At 42.0% G+C, this 20608-nt stretch overlaps 1 protein-coding gene across 2 annotated transcripts; it reads left to right on the forward strand.

Annotated features, from left to right (window-relative positions):
- Positions 1-110: 110 nt before the first annotated feature.
- On the forward strand, positions 111-18871 carry QRSL1 (glutaminyl-tRNA amidotransferase subunit QRSL1). 2 transcript variants are annotated; one of them, XM_074948190.1, is made up of 11 exons: positions 111-294; positions 1511-1670; positions 2489-2587; positions 4102-4198; positions 5352-5528; positions 7209-7384; positions 7496-7608; positions 9816-10008; positions 11749-11866; positions 15269-15474; positions 16813-18871. In XM_074948190.1, the coding sequence occupies exons 1-11, from the start codon at positions 271-273 to the stop codon at positions 17022-17024; spliced, it is 1575 nt and encodes a 524-aa protein (XP_074804291.1). In that variant the 5' UTR covers positions 111-270; the 3' UTR covers positions 17025-18871. The 2 variants fall into 2 exon arrangements, with proteins under 2 accessions (XP_074804291.1, XP_074804290.1); XM_074948189.1 differs by lacking the exon at positions 111-294 and adding an exon at positions 567-903.
- The last annotated feature ends 1737 nt before the right edge of the window (positions 18872-20608 follow it).

Genomic DNA, 20608 nt, shown 5'->3' on the forward strand with positions numbered 1-20608 from the left:
TCTCAGCGCGTCCCTGCCTAGCCTGAATCTCCTCCGCGCAGCGCGCACAGGCTGAGGGTCACCGCCGGGCCGCGCCCACTCCGCTCACCTCAGCCAATAGCGAGCCGGCATCATGCCCGTCGGCGAAGACTCGAGCCAACGGAGCCGCTGCATGTTGAGCGGTGCACACCAAGATGGCAGCGCCCAGGCCCGGCCGGCCGAGCAGGGGCCTGACGCCCTAGCGGTGGCCGTGCGGTGTCCTCGGCCGGGGGGAGTGGCGGCGCGGAGAGGATGTTGCGCGTCTCCCTCAGAGAAGTGAGCGGGCTTCGGGCGCGTGGCGCCGACACCTTCCCCCCCCGTGCGGCTCGGGGGCTCCCACCTGTGGGGACGGGGCGGAAGCGGAACCCCGAGCTCTGCCTGCAGCAACTGCCCGGAGCCCGGCCCGCGCCCATCGCCGTGGTATCGGTGTGCGCGGTGTAACTTTCCCCGCAGCACCCGACCCGCTGTGCCCACGCGAGGCGCCCGCCCTTCTCCCCCAGCCCCTCGCTGGCGGCGGCGCCGCAAAGGCCAAGAGGGCGGCGGAGCGTGTTAACCCCGCAAGAGCAAGAAGTGGCGCAGCCGGCAGCGAGGAGGAGACGCGCTGTGGCACTGGCGCAGCCCCGTGCGCACTCAGTCCCGCATCGGACGCTGCGGCCCAGCTGGGGCTAGGGAGGGAGGCGTTGGCAGGACACAGAGCAAGCAGCGCTCTTAATAAAAGCCGCCTCCTCTCCGAGGGGTGTCTAGGCTGCAGCGCATTGCCCATGAGCTAGTGACCAGACAGCAAGTGTGAAAAATCGGGACAGGTGGAGGATGGGTTATAGGGTCCCATATAAGACAGAGCTCCTAATATCCGGACGTCTGGCCACCTTAGCTGAATACAGCCTGGTTAAAATCTTGTTTTCATTCTCTTTTTGGATGATTGTGTGTGTTTTAACTTATGAAGAGGGAGATAGTGGTGCTATTTGGAACAAGGCTTTGGCTGGTGAGTTTCCTCACCAGCCAAAAGCAAGTTAACAAAGGCTCTATGCAGAGTAGGGATTTGTAGCTGTGTTTAAAACCATCTTTAATCATAATTATGCTGCAAAACTTGTATTTGCATCCACAATAACCAGTTACAAATGATGGGCCTGATCCTATAAACACTCGTGCACATGATGGATGTGATCGAGACTCCTCAAATGCATAAAAGTTTGAAGGACTGGGTTTCATGTTACCAGCATATTTAGAAATTGCTCAGGACATGACCAGAATAGCAGTGGCATTGCTGGTTGAGGCTGAAATGCTTTGAAAGAGTTGTGAAAGTTGGCAGAGTGCATTCTTAGCTAATGCTTTTATTCCATCATAAAAGTACTACATGTATCAAATTTATCCCCAAAATTAAGGGTGGAGGGAGGGAATTAGTTTTAGAAACTTGACTGAAATAATTCTTGCCAGTCATACCAATATTTCTAACTAGGGTCTTGCAGTTTAAAAATGGAAACTGTCCTTTCAGATCTCTGCAGCACTGAAAGAAGGCCAAGTGACTCCAACAGAGCTTTGTCAAAGATGTCTCTCCTTTATCAAAGCCACAAAATTTCTTAATGCTTACATTACTATAGCAGAAGACACAGCATTAAAACAGGCTGAAGAATCAGAGGAGCGATATAGGAGAGGTAAGTTACCCTAGATTTGTATTTAATTGCTGTTCTTCCATAAATTTTTTTGACTGTAGTGGATGGAACCTTTTGTTAGACTCAGTAACTTAAAAAAAAGAAAGTGAGGTCTACTGTTCATTTGATTTGCTTGCAGTGAACAACAATGGGGCCTATTGAGACTAAGGGCTCTGTGGACATATACTGATTGCACTTGAGGTCGTCACCATTTACAAAAGATGGGGAATGAACAGGGGCAGGAGGAGAAGAATTTCAACCTGGTAGATCTGCTCTTCTGTCTAACAGTTCCTACCATCCCATTGCTTCAGCAAAATGCCAGTTAAGATACTTCAGCTTCAAGGCATTTATCCCCTTTGAGAGTCTTCTCTGGATAACTAATAGTCAGCTGTGAAAGACTCTTTGTCCAACTACTAATTCCGAGCACAATTGCTGTGCATCAGAAGGCAGAATCTAGGACTCCTGGCTTGGAAATGGAGTAGATTTAAGTAGCTGTCTAAGGATGAAATAAGAATTGCATGGCCACAGCTGAGGTGGTAAGCATCTTTTGGAATAATTTACCTAGTTTGGAAGCCACTTTCTGAGTTGCAGAGAATATGCAGTATGGAACTAAATCTGGCCTGAGCAAAGTCCTCAATGTTAGAGTTGAAAACAAAAGACCTTTTGTGAAAATATAACTTAAAAGCATTTGAGTACAACTCCTACTTCCACGTAAAAGTGAAGCTGAAGAGTAAAATAAAATGTCATTGCTGAGCAACATAGACAGTGTGTTTTAATACTTAGATTTTACTCTGTTGTCCTTGTACCAATTCGTAACGCAGGTCAGATACTGGGGGATTTAGATGGAATTCCTGTTGCAGTAAAAGACAACTTCAGCACAGCTGGTATTGAAACAACATGTGCATCAAACATGCTGAAAGGTAAAGTAATGCGTTGTAGGCAAAGCAAACACCATTTTGAAGCTCTAGTCCTTTTCTCTAAAGCAGCACAACCTACTTAAAACCTAGTCATTTTCAAAAAATGAATTCAAGTACTTTCAGGCACTAAACTTCCCTTATCTCCATCTGCCAAACTTTTGTGGCTTTTGCAGTCATATATTTAAAAAACTATTAATATTGTAACAATGTAAATAAATGAAACAATGCAATATTAACTATAATCAATACATTAAAATGTAACTGTTCTATCAACAGGTTACATTTTACTCTGTTACTGGACAGTAGTCTTTTTTTTTTGTTTCTGTTTGTTAAATTGTCTTTCTACATACAAAAATGCAAACACAATTTTTGTTGTGTTCTTAGAGACTTGGTCCTAGTTCTTGAGCTCAACAGTTGTCTCATATTGATGTGAGTCATCAGTTCATAATTCTTTTATAATTTTTTGTTTTATAAAAAGCTGCTTTTTTTTTGCATACCCATAGCTCACTGTTTCACTTAGCAGTTCCATTAAGATGTTCATAGCATTGTAATATGTTTTATTAATAAAAGCACTATTATTTTCCTATTTGGAAAAAAATTCTCTCTCATGTAGCTGTGTAATAGACCACCACAAACAGGGAACATTAACTAATGAGGGTAAAGAGCGAAACCGATGATACAAAAAGTGCTGACAAATACACAAGGTAAACAAACTGAAAAAATGGGGGGGAAATCCTACTAATTTATTTCAATTCGTGTTATTGTGTTGTAACAATGAAAGGGGAAAAATTGACTATATCCGTTGAACAGCAAGGGTCAAGTTATCTAAAATTACCATTTCCTCTGCATGCCACCAAAGCAGTTGTGATTGACAGGGATAGTGTGGGTGAGAGTCTTGAGGGTGAAACTCTGATATAGGCTCTAACACAATGGTGGGCAACCTGTGGGCCTCATGCGGCCCGTCAGGGCAAGCTGCTGGCAGGCTGCCAGACCATTTGTTTACATTTGCGTGGCTGTGGTTCGCCATTCCCGGCCACTGGGAGCTGCAGGCGGCTGTGCAAATGTAAACAAATGGTCTGGTGGCCTGCCAGCGGATTACCCTGACAGGCCACAGGTTGCCCACCAGTGCTCTAACATCCTTCTCAGAAAAAGATATCTGCATCAGTATTGGTCAGAGAAACTGTTAGAACTCTGGCTGCAATCACCCTGTTTACGTGCTCTTGTAACTGGCCTGGTTCTCCTCTCCATGTGAACGAGGTCTGAATTAACTGTACGATTCGTTCAGTCTCAGGAGAAGACTACTCTAGGAAATAATAAAAGTGCTAGTTAATACTTATTCCTTGTTTGTTATCAATCAATTTTGATTATCACTGCTACTGTCACAAAGAAACTTGGTAGCACTGCACAATGACAGTTGCCATGCAGAGATGATTACTTTGAAACATTTGGAGGAGTAGTTATTGAAAGTCCTCCAGATGGTATCAGACAATTTTTTAACCAATCTGATTTTTTTTAAGGTTATATTCCACCTTACAATGCTACGGTAGTTCAGAAGTTATTGGATCAGGGGGCTGTGCTTCTAGGAAAAACAAACCTAGATGAATTTGCAATGGGGTAAGTTATATTAAATATTTAATATCATTGCATAGTAATATAACTACAGTGTCTACTATGATTCATCTCTAATCCTAAACTGCTGAGTTTATGCATGTTTGTTATATGGTGGTAAATATTTACTCCCCGGGGTGACTAATGGAATATGATGACTATGTCTGTGAACTTCTCACAGAATATTTATCCTATTAGGAAAAAGAAAAGGAGTACTTGTGGCACCTTAGAGACTAACCAATTTATTTGAGCATAAGCTTTCGTGAGCTACAGCTCACTTCATCGGATGCATACTGTGGAAAATACAGTATGCATCCGATGAAGTGAGCTGTAGCTCACGAAAGCTTATGCTCAAATAAATTGGTTAGTCTCTAAGGTGCCAAAAGTACTCCTTTTCTTTTTGCGAATACAGACTAACACGGCTGTTACTCTGAAACCTATCCTATTAGGCTGTATATTCATTGTGGTGTGATTTAAAGAAAAGAGGGCCAGACACTGTAGCAGCTGTGCGTGGTAGGATGGTATTGAGGAGATTAATTGAGTAGTATTTTCTTTCAAGGTGGCTTCTTTTTTCTTAGTAACTGAATTAAGCATGAGAATTATCACATTGCCTCTGCACACAATCTGCCTTGTCTTGGAAACCTTCTTTTGTTCCAAGAAGAGCTATGCTTTCTACAGAACAGTCTACACTGCCATCATGGTGTGGCACTTTCTTGTGACATACTACTTCAAGAGGTCATCTTGTGTGGTTTTCTCATACCCAATTTTGGTAGTTTACTGTATCTCAGGCTTGAAGACCTTTGTTTCGAAGCAGACTTATAACTTGGTTTGCCTGATGCTTACATGGTGTGAGTCCCCTGACTTCAGTGGAGTTATACTTAATTTACACTAGGGAGAATTTAGCCCTCAGTCTACTCTGCGGAAGGAAGGAGTGAAGTTATAACTATCGGTTTTTATGATTTCAAGCAACTCTTTTAAAACAGTATTGGGGTCAGCTTCACAAGTAAATCTATATCAGCCTTTCCATGTCACAATCCGATTTGCCTGAAGGGCCAGGAGTAAAAGGTGGAATTGGAAGAAAAACATTGTATTAATAATGTGAAGTCTATAACAGGATAAATACAGACAACTATATTTCAATCTGAATTTCTCACACCAGATCTGGAAGCACAGATGGAATATTTGGACCAGTTAGAAACCCCTGGAGTTATTCAAGGCAGTACAGAGACAAATGTGTGCAGAACTCCCATCCTGAGAATGAAGACTCCAATTGGTTGATAACAGGAGGAAGCTCAGGAGGTAGCGCTGCTGCAGTGTCTTCTTTCACATGCTTTGTGTAAGAGCCTTTTTAGAACCGTTAATTAAATGCTTCATAATGGCTTGTGCACTCTTCCTCAAAATTTAATTTGATTTTTTGAATCTTTCAGTAACCTAGTTTATAGTAAAAAGAAAAAAGAAAAGGAGTACTTGTGGCACCTTAGAGACTAACCAGTTTATTTGAGCATGAGCTTTCGTGAGCTGCCACAAGTACTCCTTTTCTTTTTTCTTTTTACGAATACAGACTAACACGGCTGTTACTCTGAAACCTAGTTTATAGTGTAGTGCCTGGGGAAGGGAAGGTAATGTTTTTGTTTGAAACTGTAGGATTATTTGCATTGGTGTTGAATTAGTTATACTATGAAGAACACAGAGATACTGAAATGCGTAACACAAATTAAAAGTGATTTACATGTAGGTACGTTTAAATCATTTCATTCCGAGCCCAGACATTCACCCCTCAGAGGCTCAATCAAAATTGCAACCAGCTTTACTAAAAATGTTGAGTATAGCACAGGGATAGGCAAACTTTTTGGCCCAAGGGCCACATCTGGGTGGGGAAATTGTATGTAGGGGTGGGGGTTGGGGTGTTGGAGGGGATGTGGTGTACAGGAATGGGCTCAGGGCAAGGGGTTGGGGTGCAGGAAGGGGCTCAGGGCAAGGGGTTGGGGTGCGGGATGCAGGAAGGGTTCAAAGTGTGGACTCCGGCCTGGCGCTGCTTACCTCGAGCAGCTCCAGGGTGGCAGCAGCGCACAGCGGGGCTAAGGCAGGCTCCCTGCCTGCCCTGGCCCCACACCACTCCCAGAAGTCGCCAGCACGTCCAGCAGTGGCTCCTGGTGGTGGAGTGGGGCAGGCAGCTCCACCACACCCTGCCCTCACCTGTGGATACCACCCCCGAAGCTTCCATTGGCCGCGGTTCCCCATTCCCAGCCAATGAGAGCTGCAGGGGCTGGTGCCTGCAGGCGAGGGCAGCGCACGGAACCCTCTGCCTGCTCTCTTTCCCCCAGGGGCTGCTGGGACGTGGTGCCGGCCACTTCTGGGAGCAGGGCCAGGGCAGGCAGGGAGCCTGCCTTAGCCCCGCTGTGCCACGTGGCTGGCAATCCCACGGGCCGGATTGAAAACCTTGACGGGCCGGATCCAGCCCGTGGCCCATAGTTTGCCTTCCCCTGGTATAGCAGGTGCAGTTTTGGTATAGAAGGGAAATCACAATGCACAGCCTCAATCTTAGAAAACACGAAAAAAGTAATATTCCTTGATGAACAAGCCTTGTTGTTAGATGTGAAGGGCATATTTTATCAGCATGTCTTTGTAAACTGAAAACTGCTGCTGCTTCATACTAAATAGTAAAGAAAGGGCTAGAATAAATGGGAGCACTTTAAATTATTCTCATATTTGTATATAAAAAAAATTCCATTTAAAAGCGGCAAAGAGTCCTGTGGCACATTATAAGCTAACAGACGTATTGAAGCATAAGCTTTCGTGCATCTGACGAAGTGGGTATTCACCCACGAAAGCTTATGGTTCAATACGTCTGTTAGTCTATAAGTTGCCACAGGACTCTTTGCCGCTTTTACAGATCCAGACTAACACGGCTACCCCTCTGATAAATTTAAAACTGTACCTCTTTAAGAACAGATACAATTTGGATGTGTTTTTGAAGTATTCAATTTTATTAATGATGCTTCTATTTAAACTGTAGGGCTTTAGGATCAGATACAGGAGGGTCCACCAGAAACCCAGCAGCTCACTGTGGAGTAGTAGGTTTAAAGCCAACCTATGGACTGATTTCTCGTCATGGTCTCATTCCACTAGTGAACTCCATGGATGTACCAGGAATTTTAACCAGATGTGTGGACGATGCAGCAATTGTATTGGGTATTTACTAGTGCATATGTCTTTGTATACAGTTTGTCTCAAAACCTTTTGAATTCAAGAATCCACTGTATTACTTTTTCTGTATGTCATGAGCCCTTTTTCATCTTTCAGGTGTGCTTGCAGGGCATGATCCTAAAGACTCTACTACTGTGCAGGACCCCTTTAAGTCGTTTGAACTAACCTGTTTTACAGATGCCAGCAAGCTCTGTATAGGAATACCAAAGGTAGCATTTTCAACTTTATCACTGGAAAAAAAATTCATACCAGAGTAAAAACCTATATATCCTGCTCCCTGAGTCTGCAATGATTTGGATCTGCGGAGACAGCATGGGAGTGAAAGTGTGTGTATCTCATTGCTCAGTGTCAACCTCTTCAGGCCTTTATAGGGCATTGACTCTCTCTGTAGAGTTCTGTCCAGTCTTTGGAGGGAATGTTGTCTAGAAGTTTTATAAGAGGAGACTGGGAGCCTGAGTTCCTGGGCTTTATTACTGGCTCTTTCACTGACTGCCTGTTTGACCTCAAACAAATCACTCTTTTTCTTAGTGCCTGAGGCTATGTCTACGCTACAAGCTAGGGGTGTGCATCCTCAGCTTGTGTACACATATCATAGCTCGATGACCTATCATTGTGTACACATATCATAGCTCGCCCGAGTATAAAGATCGGTGTAGTCGTGGTAGCACGTGCAGTGGAGGCATTGCAGAGTCGTGCCGCTTGAAACCAGGGGGCACATACTCGGCATAGCTCAGCTATGGCTTTTCTGCTGCTGCCGGTGCTACTGTGGCTACACTGCTGTTTATACTCGTGCTAAGCTCTCATCGAGCTACCGGGAGTACATGTACGCGAGTAGGAGAATCACATCCCTAGCTCATAGTGTAGACATTGCCTGAGTGTAAAATGGGCATAATACTCACCTCACAGGGATGTTAAGACTTAATAAATGTTTGTGGAGTGCTTTTGAGATCCTGGGTTGAAAGGCACTGTATTAATACAAAATACTGTTTAAAAAGATTATTGTGCCGTGCAAAGAAGGGAATAGCAGGGAAAGGGTTCTAATTAGGGATCAGGAGTTCGAGGGACACAATTTAGGTTTTTGTCTTTCTATTAATAGGCCAAAAAAAACCTTTTATGAATGTGTTTCCTTCTGTGAGATAAGGGGATAACAGTTGGATTTAAACACCCTTCACTAATTGCAATCCAAGCGTTGTGCTAGTACAGGTGAACCAGAAAATTTAATCAAACAAAAATATCACTGAACAGTCTATTTTCATTGTCCAGTTTGATTGAAATGTAAAAAGAGCATGTACAGTAATTTGTAAATTATATGGTAAATATTTCAATTTTAGTAATCCAAAATGGTGGTGGTAACAAGTAAGGACTTTTTAAATAAGTGATCTCCTGACAGTAGTGTCCCTTTTACAGTAGTGTGGATTTTTTTTTATATAAGCAACTCTGTTAGTACTATGGTCAAGTCTGCAGGATTGGTCCCATATTTTGACACTGAACTGACACTGTCTACAAAAGTGGATATTCAACTAAACTTAGGCTAATTAGGCTGGCTGTCCTTGTCTCCTTGGTATGGGCTTGTCTTCATGGGAAAGTTAATAGAGAATAAACTAGGATATAAATGTAAAGTGCAATAGCTATTCCACAGTAGCTCACTGCATAGACAGTCTTATTCCTCACTAATAGTGCCTTTTGCTGTTTAGGCTAATATGGTTAGGAAGCGTATGCTATTCAATAAACAGCAAAAAGGCACTTTTAATGCGGAATAAGAGTGTCTATGCAGTGAACTACTGTGGAATAGCTATTCTGGGCTATTTCCATGTAGACAAACACTAAGAGTATACACAGAGTGAGGCTTGTCACCAACTCTCATATTATGAGACTTTTTTTTTTTTAGTGCTGTGTTTTGACCTAGGTATGACACTTGCCACTGATGTGCTTTGGCCATTGTTTCTGCTCATTTAACATTCATAATGGGCCTGGTATCGTGGCTTAAAATTTAAGATGTGCTGTCCATGAACTGCACAGTCCCAGTTAATAGATTGACAAGTGGGCAGCTTCCCATCCAGAAATTATAGAATTGAAGCAAGAAGTGTATAGTGAAATGTTACGACCTGCATTATGCAGGTGTTCAGACTAGATAATCGTGATGGTCCCTTCTGGCATCAAAAATCTATGAAACTTATGAACTTAATATGATTTAATATCCTAACAGTCAGCAAAAACATAAGTCTAATAAATACTTAAACTAGTGCTCATCGCTGCATTTTTTTTAAACAGTATTTGCATCTAATAGTATATTACATAGTTTGGCTTGCTTACTGTCAACCGATAATTAAGAACCATTGAAAGTAAACTCACGTAAAATTATTTGTGAAGATGCTTATTCATAGAATTCATTTCCTAACTTTTGTTCTCCACTAAGGAATATCATGCACCAGGATTATCTAGTGAAACTCTGGCACTTTGGTCTAAAGCTGCTGACCTCTTTGAGAATGCAGGTGCCAAGGTGATTGAAGTGAGTCTACCCCACACACGTTATTCAATTGTATGCTATCATGTGCTGTGCACAGCAGAAGTAGCATCAAATATGGCCAGGTTTGATGGACTAGAATATGGTAAGTTTACGTTTTCAAAGGAAAAAGGGCTATATTACATATAATATAAAGTAACATTCACTTTGTTGATCATTAAGTGGCATAAAGATGCCTGTCATAGGTGTGTGCACTGTGGTGATTTAACATACATGGTTACCTGCATTTCATGGTTGAATGTTAGGAGATATCCCAAACGATCATGAAACTTGCACTGGCTTTCTGCTTGTGGCGAAAAGATGAAAATAATTTGTTTTCAGAAACTGTGAATTATTAAAAGCATAAAGTGCTCAATATATACATGAATGTTTTGCCATCTTATTGGGTGAGATACTGTGCATTAAAATATTTAGAATTTAGAAGCACTTGAGTAAAAAATCCCATCACTGGAGACATCCAAAGACAGGCCTGGCCCAAAAAAAAAAAAAAAAAGGCAGCCTAGTTAATGTAAACAAGGGAATAGTCCTGAATTATCTGGGAAATGAACCAGATAGACTTAAAAGATCTTTTTCATGATTGTATTTTGTGACTTAACCAAGATGGGTTGTTGTCTTAATGGTTTGCCATTTTAGTTTGTCTAATGAGTGTATCACTTGATTATGGTATGTGTGGTGCTGGTGAGTGAAAAATAAAAATGCAGCTAATTTCTGAAGTCAGTCACTCTCAATGCATTAAAATAAGCCAGGACTATCAAAAGATTTAGTATTATATCTAAGTTTTTACCAGATAGTAATTTGAATTAGGTGTAATAACTTCCTTAAACATCCCCATTGCACCTGGCTATTGATGGTGCAGATGGTGCTTTTCTCCCCCTTTTAACTAAGCTTTTCCTGTGATTTTTTCACCCCCTCTTCTTTCTTTTTGTCACAAACCCACCATTATAATGTTGTTTATAGTATGTGACCTTTTTGGATTCTGTTTTCTATTTAACTAATGCTCACATTCTGGGGTTTTGAGATATTGTAGCTATCCCCAAAAACCCAATACATAAAAAGACTTTGAATTAGACTCAATCCTCTCTGTGTACCTGTCCCTGCCTCACAGAATTAAGTGATTGGCCAAACTCTTAAGCAAGTGCAGCTTAATTGAAATCAGTGGAATTTCACTGCTTACGCCAGTGCTGATTGTCTGAAGTTTGGGTGTTCTTTAAGTTATGGGAAGCTTAGGGCCTGATCCAAAGTTTATTGAATTCATTCCACTGAATCTCATTGAATACAGTGAGCTTAGGATCCGACCCCTTGTAAATAAGTTGTTGCTTTTCATTTCGGCAAGCAAGTTTTTAGTCTGAGAGAAATGTTCTCAGCTGTGTTCTTTGAGGAGTGTACTGTGCAGCACAAAGGATGTATGCATTGTTCAGATCAGTTTTTAGTCTCTACTCAAAATAAACTGAAGGGTGAGCTATCAGTATTGCTGAAATACTTCTACACGTTCATGTCGTGAAGGATAAGAGTTCTCTCTGCCTTCCATGTCAGGCTGAAGATCAGAGGCAGGAGTGTTCATATTGTAGCACACTCCATTGTACTTCTCAGTACAGATAAATAGAAATATTTCACTTCTAGAGACCCCAAATGTATAGTTGCAGTATGATTCCAGAATTCATTTAATATTTAGCTTAAGTTTTTAGTTTTTGTATGCAAAAATAGCATGTTAACATCTAGTGCACTTGACATAGTATGTCATTGTGAAGGTCAATAATTTATATAGTTTAATAGTTTTCATGGGTCTTCAGGATTTGTTTCCAGATCACTGGTGGTTTATTTTTAGGACACCGTTCCAGTATGGACAAGTCCACAGAAGTCATGTATGCTGCAACTCGACGGGAAGGGTTTAATGATGTTGTAAGAGGAAGAATTCTGTCCGGAAACTACTTTTTGTTAAAACAGTAAGTTCATCATATTTTAAAGCTCAAATGTACCATATTAATGACTTATTTGTTAAGCAGCTATGATGAAATTACTTATGTTGAACAAATTCTTTGTTGCTAAGGCAATATCTATTTATATTGGTTTAAGTGTATAATATGTAGCAAACCGTTATTAATGGCTAAAAAGAATGCTTTCCTTTACTCTTAACTGGAAGCCTTTTGAATTTAGGAAGGTAGAACAACATGTTGTATGATTTGCATCTTGAGTAGCCTATTGGCACACTTGGATTAAGCTATGCAAAAACGTAGTCTGTGATGTTTGTCAGTGAAATCAGAATAGAGCCCTAACTATTCTATATTTAAATGTTCTGTGGCCATCAGCATCAAGCCGATTTAATCTTGCTAAAGTTCTCCAGGTATAGAAACATTTATTATGTTCTACTGATGCCTCTTATGGAAAGCCAGATGATGTGGCCCTTAGTTTATATATCTCTCTCACCTTCCCCACCTCTTTGCTTGAGTCTACAGAGAAAATAAAATTGTACTGGTGTGATCAAGTAAACTCATTTATTTTTGTGAGGAACCTTATGTTTATGCAGTTCAGCTGGATGAACTGGTATGTGAACTCAGAATGAACATACTTTTAATTTCCACTCAGTCTCAATCTGTCTTCATTTATGATTATAATTGGAGAATGCCACTTTCTCTGCCTCCACCCTGTTAAGATTCCAAACAATGAGGATTTCCACATTGCCACAAAACAACTGACACAGGGTGTCATAATTATTTTAAGAAAATTGAGTGTTGCAGACTAACAATCTCCTGCCATATCCTGACTGAACCGTATCTATTAAAATAAACTTTATTGAATTAAATTTAACATCTTTTGGATGTTATGTCTGTATTAAAAGTGTTTATGTACTATTGTGAGATCGTGTGGAACTGCTTAAGCAGGAAGACAAGATTAATACAATCTTTGGAAGGTATTAGTAACTTCACACATATTGTTCCAAAAAGACTTGAAGTGGATTTTCGAGGAAATACCTTGGGGGTCAGGGGAATGCAAATTCTCCCCTCTGAGCTTTTTGAAGGTAGCCCCCAAGAATGGGACCCATTGTATGCTAATTACCTGTATCTGGAAACTTCAAATCAAAGACCCGTGAACTGAACCTGTTATAAGTATGTTTGTTCTGAGCTGAAGAAGTCATGAACTGGGAATCCTCAAAGCTGTCATGAACTGGGAATCACAAGGACTCCCCTAGAGTCCTCTGAAGGACTTACCATGTCAGAATCCATGTTAGGGTGGGGGTTCCTGGTAAGCTTATTAACAAGAGTGTATGTTTTGTATTGTTTTCTCTATAGTGCTTTTTACCTTAAGAATACAATAGGCTTGCACAGAAAGAACTGTTTGGTACCTTATATCTGTAGCAATCCCTCTGTTATCAGTCTCTGAAGAGAAAGCAAGCAAGTCTGTTTAGGCAGATTGTCTTTGCTGGGAAATATACAGTGAAGGCAAAGAACTGTGCAGCCTGGAAATAGGGAGAGAAACATGGGTCTCCACCCAGAAAGGCGACCATTGGGGAGCTGGAATCTGAGAATGGGTACCTTTGCTGAACCACTGAGGGGAGATGCAGGTGCAATTGCCCTAAACTGTGACACTGAGCACACACAAGAATATTCTTGCTACTTTAAGCTCTTAGAGCTAATAAAAGCTGGGTGTCTTCACGACAGGGATGTCAGCATATGAGCAGCCAGCCCCTCTGAACTGTCAATATTATTGCTAAGCATCCTCAATTTAGTGTTCTCTGATGACATCTGCCTGGGCCATCTATCATAAATGTAGGGTGAATGCTTGACAACCTGTGTGGGTCAGTTTTGGTGAAGGAAAACGGGAGTGATTTCTACAAGAGCTAAGCAGGGGGGAGTCTCAGCACTTTGCTACAATCCACAGTAAATGAATCATCAAGAACAGAATTTAGGGTTAAAATAACATTATCCTAATAGATTGCAGGAGAGCCATGTTTGTTCTCTGCTATATTCAAATTACAAAATATTTTCTTTAAGATGTAAAATCCATAAAATAACTAGATTGATGCTTGAAGTTATGCATGCTTGCATATATCGTCAGTGAAGTCTAAAATGTATCTACTCGGTCTCTTCTCCTATAAATTCTTTAAAAGTAGTTAGGGTAAAAAAATGTAAACCAGGAAAACTGGTTAAAGACCCTTTAGTCTTACATGAGTCTTGAACATTTTTATTAGTTCTGCAACTAACCTTTTCCTTAGTCTGGTAGGTAGGGTTTCATAAATAACCCCAGAAAGAGCCATTTTCCATAATACAATGGATTTGCTGTCGGAGATCAGTGATATCTTGATCTTTACAATCACTTTGGAAGAATAAGTACCAGGTTCCCTTGAAAAGTTAAGACACACTCAACTTTGTTTTCAGGACAACTCTTCAGCAAATCAGATCTTCAGAGTGATCAGCTGACAGTTATGTACTGGATAATTTGGATTGTTTTATCAGCAGACACTGGCATTTAGTTATTTACCCTTGACTTACAATACATTTGCTAATTACCCATAAAATGTTTACAGTACCAGTTATTTTTGACTAATAAATTCTTTTGAAACTGAACCTCTAAACTTGACATTAAATCCTTAAACTCAGGGTAATGCTGCATGTGATGTAGGAATGAAATATAAAATTGTCAGTTTTTCTGCCTCAGATATGCAGAAAAACAGATTAATTCATAGTTTCCTTCAGTCTAAACTGCTGCTTACATAAAGTAAATGACTGTGGGAATTTTAGACAAAGACCTGGTGTGCTTCTCTATAATATCAATAAGAAGGACGAGTAGCAAAGCACACACCTGAAACATATAACTTTAAGCATGTGGGTAGTCCCTCTGAAGTCAAGTGGGACTGTTCATGTGCTTAAGTGCCTTGCTAGATAGAGTCCCTAAATGATTGATAAATCACAACTATAAGACAGTCATTTTTTTCCAGACATCACTTCCGTCATGCAATGAAGTTCAGTAGATAAGTAAACAATAAGGTTGCAGGAAAAGACTGGGTCATAAAATACTATCTTGATTTGAGCCTACCCTCCACTTGGCTTGTGTTTTCCTTCATTTATATTCCCTCTCCACTCTCTTCAGTGGTGTTTGCCCCAGGTCTCTCCCCAGATCTGTTTCATGGCTCATCTTTAAGAATATGCTTTAGTGCCATTAGTTCATCTGCAGCCATGCTGCTTTGATGACTGATCTTGTTCTCTGTTGAAACCCTAAGTACTTGTGGTGCAGCCCTTCAACCCAAAGGGAACACTGGGCTTGTTTTTTTCCCCCAAAAGCCACTTAGCAATTTAAATTATTGATGGTCTTAAACTTAACTTCTAACACCAGTGACTATTTGTTCCTAGGAATTATGAGAATTATTTTATCAAGGCCCAAAAAGTGAGACGACTCATTGCCAAAGACTTTGTGAATGTTTTCCATAGTGGTATTGATGTTTTGCTCACTCCCACCACTCTAAGTGATACAATACCATATGTGGAGTTTATCAAAGAAGACAACAGAACCCGCAGTGCACAGGATGATATTTTTACACAGGCCGCAAACATGGCAGGTAAGTAGAGAGAGAAGTGCATCTCCTTGGCATATTTCCTAACTAGTCTTCAATTTAGTATCCATTCTCTCCAGCCAGCTGCCCTCTTTCTATAGGACCTGTGTATAGAAAGCAACTGTCTGAACCAAGTTGTCAGCTTGTTTCTCTGAGTAGCAAAGCTTATATTGACCATAAGATGGTAGCAGTGTGAAGTGAGTTCATTCATTAAATGTGCAAGAATTTAAGTATATAATTACTTCTGGAGGATTCTGCACCAAAACATAAATTTTGCAGCAAAACATTAAAAATTTGGCACACAATTTTAAAATTCTGTATATTTTATTTGTTAAAATAACACACTATAATCATGCCCAAGTTTCAATTATTTTGGTAATTTATTTCAAAATACCCGTCGGCAAGTATATCTAACAACACAGACAGAGATTCAGGAAACTTTTTTGATAAATAGATTCCTTACTAGGCATATTAATGCAGAACTTTGAGTAGTAATTCATTTAAACTACAGTACAGAAACCTATTTCCCACACCCCTCAGAAGCAGTGCAAAGGTTTGGGGGAATCAGAGGTAATGGAGGAGCTGAGGGAGAGGGAAGTAATTTCTGGAAAGGAGCCTGGGAGTGAACCTAGAGGGTTGTTGAGTGTGGGTGGGAGAAGTATGGAACAGGTGGTATTTCGGGGGAGGGAGGGGAGGAATTGTTTGGGAATTGAGGAGCCTCCCCCTACAGGGAGCCTGGCTGACCCCCACCCCCAGCCTCTCTTCAGTCCAACACATCTGCCCCTGTCCCCGTGTGGCCCTGCACCCCCCCCCCTCCCATTCAACCCTGGTGCAATGCTGTCACCCCAGTAGTTCCTGTGCCCCCATCCCAGACTGTGATCCCCCAGCAGCCCCGCTGTGTCCACCTCCCCCCCCCCCCGCCCAATATCCCATGCCTCCTCACCTGGGCCCTACAGGCATGTTGTGAGGAACGCAACGTCTGCCCCATTCCTGTCTGACTGGCTGCTCCAGCTGGTGAGCCGGCTGCCCACTCTCTGGCACCACAAGCACCTGGTGGGTGAAAGGTGCAACTGCAGTGCCTCTCTGGCAGAATGTATTTTCTGTGGCGGTGGAGAATCTGTGGGGAACATGAATTCTGCACATGTGCAATGGTGCAGAATTCCCCCAGGAGTAATATAATCTTGGTTGTACTGCTAAAATGCAAAGAGACAAGCCTTAAAAGCTTACATGCATTTGTTTTGGTTATTTTTCCTAAGAGTCTGGTTTGTAATAATTCTAGCAATATGTGTAATAGCAAATCCTGCACGTGTGATGTTTTAATAATTTTGCTTTTTTTCCCCCCAGGGCTGCCAGCCATAACTGTTCCTACAGCACTTTCCGAGAAAGGTTTGCCAATTGGGCTTCAGTTTATTGGACGTGCATTCCAGGAGAAGCAGCTTCTTACTGTAGCCAAATGGTTTGAAAAACAAGTAAAATTCCCCATGATACAATTACAGGGAATGATGGATCATGGTCACACTGTCGGTCACCATCAGAAATCAGCCTTTTTTTCATAAGAGGACTTGGTGGTTTTAGTAGTGGAAGTAAGGAGGATTTTAGAATATTTCTCAATCGCTTTGTATGGTTTCAGATTGAAAAGAAATGTAATCCTTCCATTTATCTGTGCAAATGACAGGCTGTAGAGTCTAAACACATCTGTATTCAAGCAGAATGCAAGAGCAAAGCAGGGAAGCTTTGTTACTGTGTAATTAAACTGAAGTGAGGCCCCGGTATGTTCCCTACAACTGCATGTATAGTTTGAATATATATTTTTTTCATGGTAGGTATAAAGTGTATGTCTTGTAATTATAGAGCTGCTTTCCCCACCCTTCATACAAAGAAACCTGCGGAATTCATTCCTTGGTGGAACAAACATGGGCTTCTTCCTTAAGCATGTATAGTTTCCAGGAGCTCTGGTCTCCTGCTGCCTCCCAGGTTACATGGCTCCAATGAAACCAAGCCATGAAGGAGTCCTCAACCACAGGAGGCCTTAGTGAAGCTCTGCACTCAACTAGATTGGAAAGAGAGGGAAAGATGAGTGTAGGAATGTGTGAATGGAAATGCACAAGAGCAAGAAGGTAGCTAAACCATGTACAGTGCGGAAGAGTCATCTTTGTATGGGTCCTGGAGGCTGCTGAGGTACTTAGAAAGCCTTTTCACAATAAGGGCTAATTGCAGATGTTTCCTTTGAGAAACAACCCTCTAATTTTCAGAAATTGCTCTTCCTGCTGCCCCTTCTATTTTGCTATAATCACAGCTCAGGAACCAAAATCAGAGGCAGTTTCATAAATTAGTACATTCTTTTCTCCAATGCCTACAATGAGGAAATGTATCATCTGACTGTTGAACGTTTCCAACCCAGATGTTAGAATGGAAGATTTAACAAACAGCCACTAACATCTGCAAAATTTACCCTCAGGAATATTGTTTTCCACTTTACCACCATGAGTGCTTATTTCTTTGTAACAGTTGCTCATTTTTAGATGCTCCATTTTCTTCTCACAAGCTAAGATGGTGAAAAGAAATGAGATAATTATGGTGAGGGACTAGAGGATTGGAGTTTTTTTAAGAACAGGTTTGACAAACACCTGTCAAGGATGGTTTAGAGTTACTTGGTTCTGCCTCAGGAGTTGCGGGGCTGGACGGGATAACTTCAAGGTCCCTTCAAGCCCTACATTTCTGATTGTATGAGACCTCTCTTGTTTAGGATCCAGTTTGTCAGTTTAGACCTAGTGTTGATTGATATGGACACCTACATTAGAAGTATTTCACTTTTCAGCTACATTTACTATATACGTTCCATTTAAACTCTTGCGTTTCATCTCCCTGAATACTAGTTGTATGTCTTACACAGCAGCTACTGGTCCTACACATTTATCACTTATCGGTCAGTCTAGTCCTGGGACTCGCTGTATGTCTAAGGGCCCATAGATTCCATTCCATCATCCTGGCCCCTGCAATGTGGTGTGTAGATTACACCCCTAGAATCCCACTGTGATGGGTTGGATCACAGAAACCCCCTGGGGGCTGCCAACTGATGTGCCAAAACTACTTCTGTCCCTCCTTTCTTCCCCTGGCAGCTTGGGACTTCAGTGTTCTGGCTGGTTTGAGCCAGACCTGCTAGCCTGCTGTAAACCCAGCCCCAGGTCTGAACCATGTCCCCTAACAGCTGTAGGCTTAAACTGAAAGCAGCTTAAGAAGTGTTCCTGTCTTTAACACTCAGATGCCCAACTCCCAATGGGGTCCAAACCCCAAATAGATCAGTTTTACCCTGTATAAAGCTTATACAGGGTAAACTCATAAGTTGTTCACCCTCTATAACACTGATAGAGAGGTATGCACAGCTTTTTGCCCCTCCCTTCCCCCCCCCCCCCCCCGGTATTAATACATACTCTGGGTTAAATAATAAGTAAAAAGTGATTTTATTAAATATAGAAAGTACAATTTAAGTGGTTCCAAGTGGTAATGGACAGAACACAGTGAATTACCAAGTAAAATTAAATTAAATATGCAAGTCTAAGCCTAATACAATAATAAAACTGAATACAGATAAAATCTCACCCTCAGAGATGTTTCAATAAGTTTCTTTCACAGACTGGACACCTTCCTTGTCTGGGCACAATCCTTTCCCCTGGTATAGCCCTTGTTCTAGCTTAGCTGGTAGCTAGGGGATTTCTCATGATTGCAGCCCCCTTTGTTCTGTTCCACCCCCTTATATGGCTTTGGCACAAGGTGGGAATCTTTTGTCTCTCTATTCCCCCCCCCCCGCCAATGGAAAAGCACCAGGTTAAAGATGGATTTCAGTACCAGATGACATGGTCATATTTCCTGTGAGACCCCAAGCCTTCATTCTTCCCAGCCTGACTCACAGGAAGGCCTGCCAGCAAACAGAGCCATCCACAGTCAATTGTCCTGGCTGATGGGAGCCATCAAGATTCCAAACCACCATTAATAGCCCACACTTTGCATAATTACAATAGGCCCTCAGAGTTCTATTTCATATTTCTAGTTTCAGATACAAGAGTGCTACATTCATACAAATAGGATGAACACACTCAGTAGATTATAAGCTTTGCAATGATACCTTACAAGAGACCTTTTGCATGAAGCATATTTTAGTTACATTATATTCACACTCCTCAGTGTATTTTCATAAAATCATGTAACATGCAACATCACATCCATATTGTTCCCTTAAACATAGGCAAAAGAGGAGGAGCCGGTGTTCCTCAGCTAGCCCAGAGTGAGCTGGGAAGGAGAGGAATAGAGCCTTTAAATACAGGACTTGCTTTCTCTGGTAAGGTCAGAAGTGGAATAGTTCCAAGGACAACGAGGAAACCCATTATATAATGGATAAAAGCACTTACTTTTTTGTCAAAATAAGAGATACATTGATGCCTCTTTTCTATAGGTACCAGGGCCAGCCTTTGGGGTGGGCGGTCCAGGTGGAAGCCCAGGGCGGCCTGCCAAAGAGGGTACCATGTGCAGGGTTTGCCTGATTTCCACCTGGTGTGCCAAGAGCCAGCTGGGCTGGGGGAGGCAGCAGGCAGGCAAGCAGCAGCATCTGGAGAGGGTGGAGGGACCCAAGTTGCAGAGGGGTAGTTGTTGGATGACCAGCAAGGTTGCTCCTCTGGAACAGGGGTGCCCCCCCCCCCGCTCCCCTGCCCTGTGCAGCTGCTGCTGCTCCTGTTTCACTCCCCTCCAATCCTCCCTGGAGTCACCCCTGGCCATGCTGCTCCAGACTGGGAGCGTCCTCCTGTCTGTTGTGCAGGGAGGGTGGGGGAGGCTGATGGGGCGTCCCCTTCCCCCTGCCTATGTACCTGGTCTCCCCTGAGCCCCCACTGATGGGACGGGGGAATGTATCTGTGCCGAAGCTGCCAGCAACTGCTTGTGTCTGAACACACCTGCAGGCTCCTGAGTGTGAGTGCTTTCGTAAAGAGACAGTGCACTCACACTCAAGCACACACACTCTCCCTTCAGCACACACACAGTCTCTCTCGCGCACACACACACAGAGTTCCCCCTAAAATTAAAATGAGACGATAAACTCACAAGAAATATAATTCCACTTTCTTATTGCCTGAAATTTTAATGCTTGCAA

The sequence above is a fragment of the Natator depressus genome, chromosome 3 (genome assembly GCF_965152275.1).
Source record: "Natator depressus isolate rNatDep1 chromosome 3, rNatDep2.hap1, whole genome shotgun sequence".
Classification (NCBI taxonomy): Eukaryota; Metazoa; Chordata; order Testudines; family Cheloniidae; genus Natator; species Natator depressus.

Bases quoted from the DNA above. Each gene is read 5' to 3' on its own strand.
- QRSL1 (XM_074948189.1), top strand. From the start codon at position 829: ATGGGTTATAGGGTCCCATATAAGACAGAGCTCCTAATATCCGGACGT. The intron at 4,199-5,351 runs GTAAGTTATATT...TTCTCACACCAG, and splicing joins CTAGATGAATTTGCAATGGG to ATCTGGAAGCACAGATGGAA. The intron at 10,009-11,748 runs GTAAGTTTACGT...GTTTATTTTTAG, and splicing joins GTTTGATGGACTAGAATATG to GACACCGTTCCAGTATGGAC.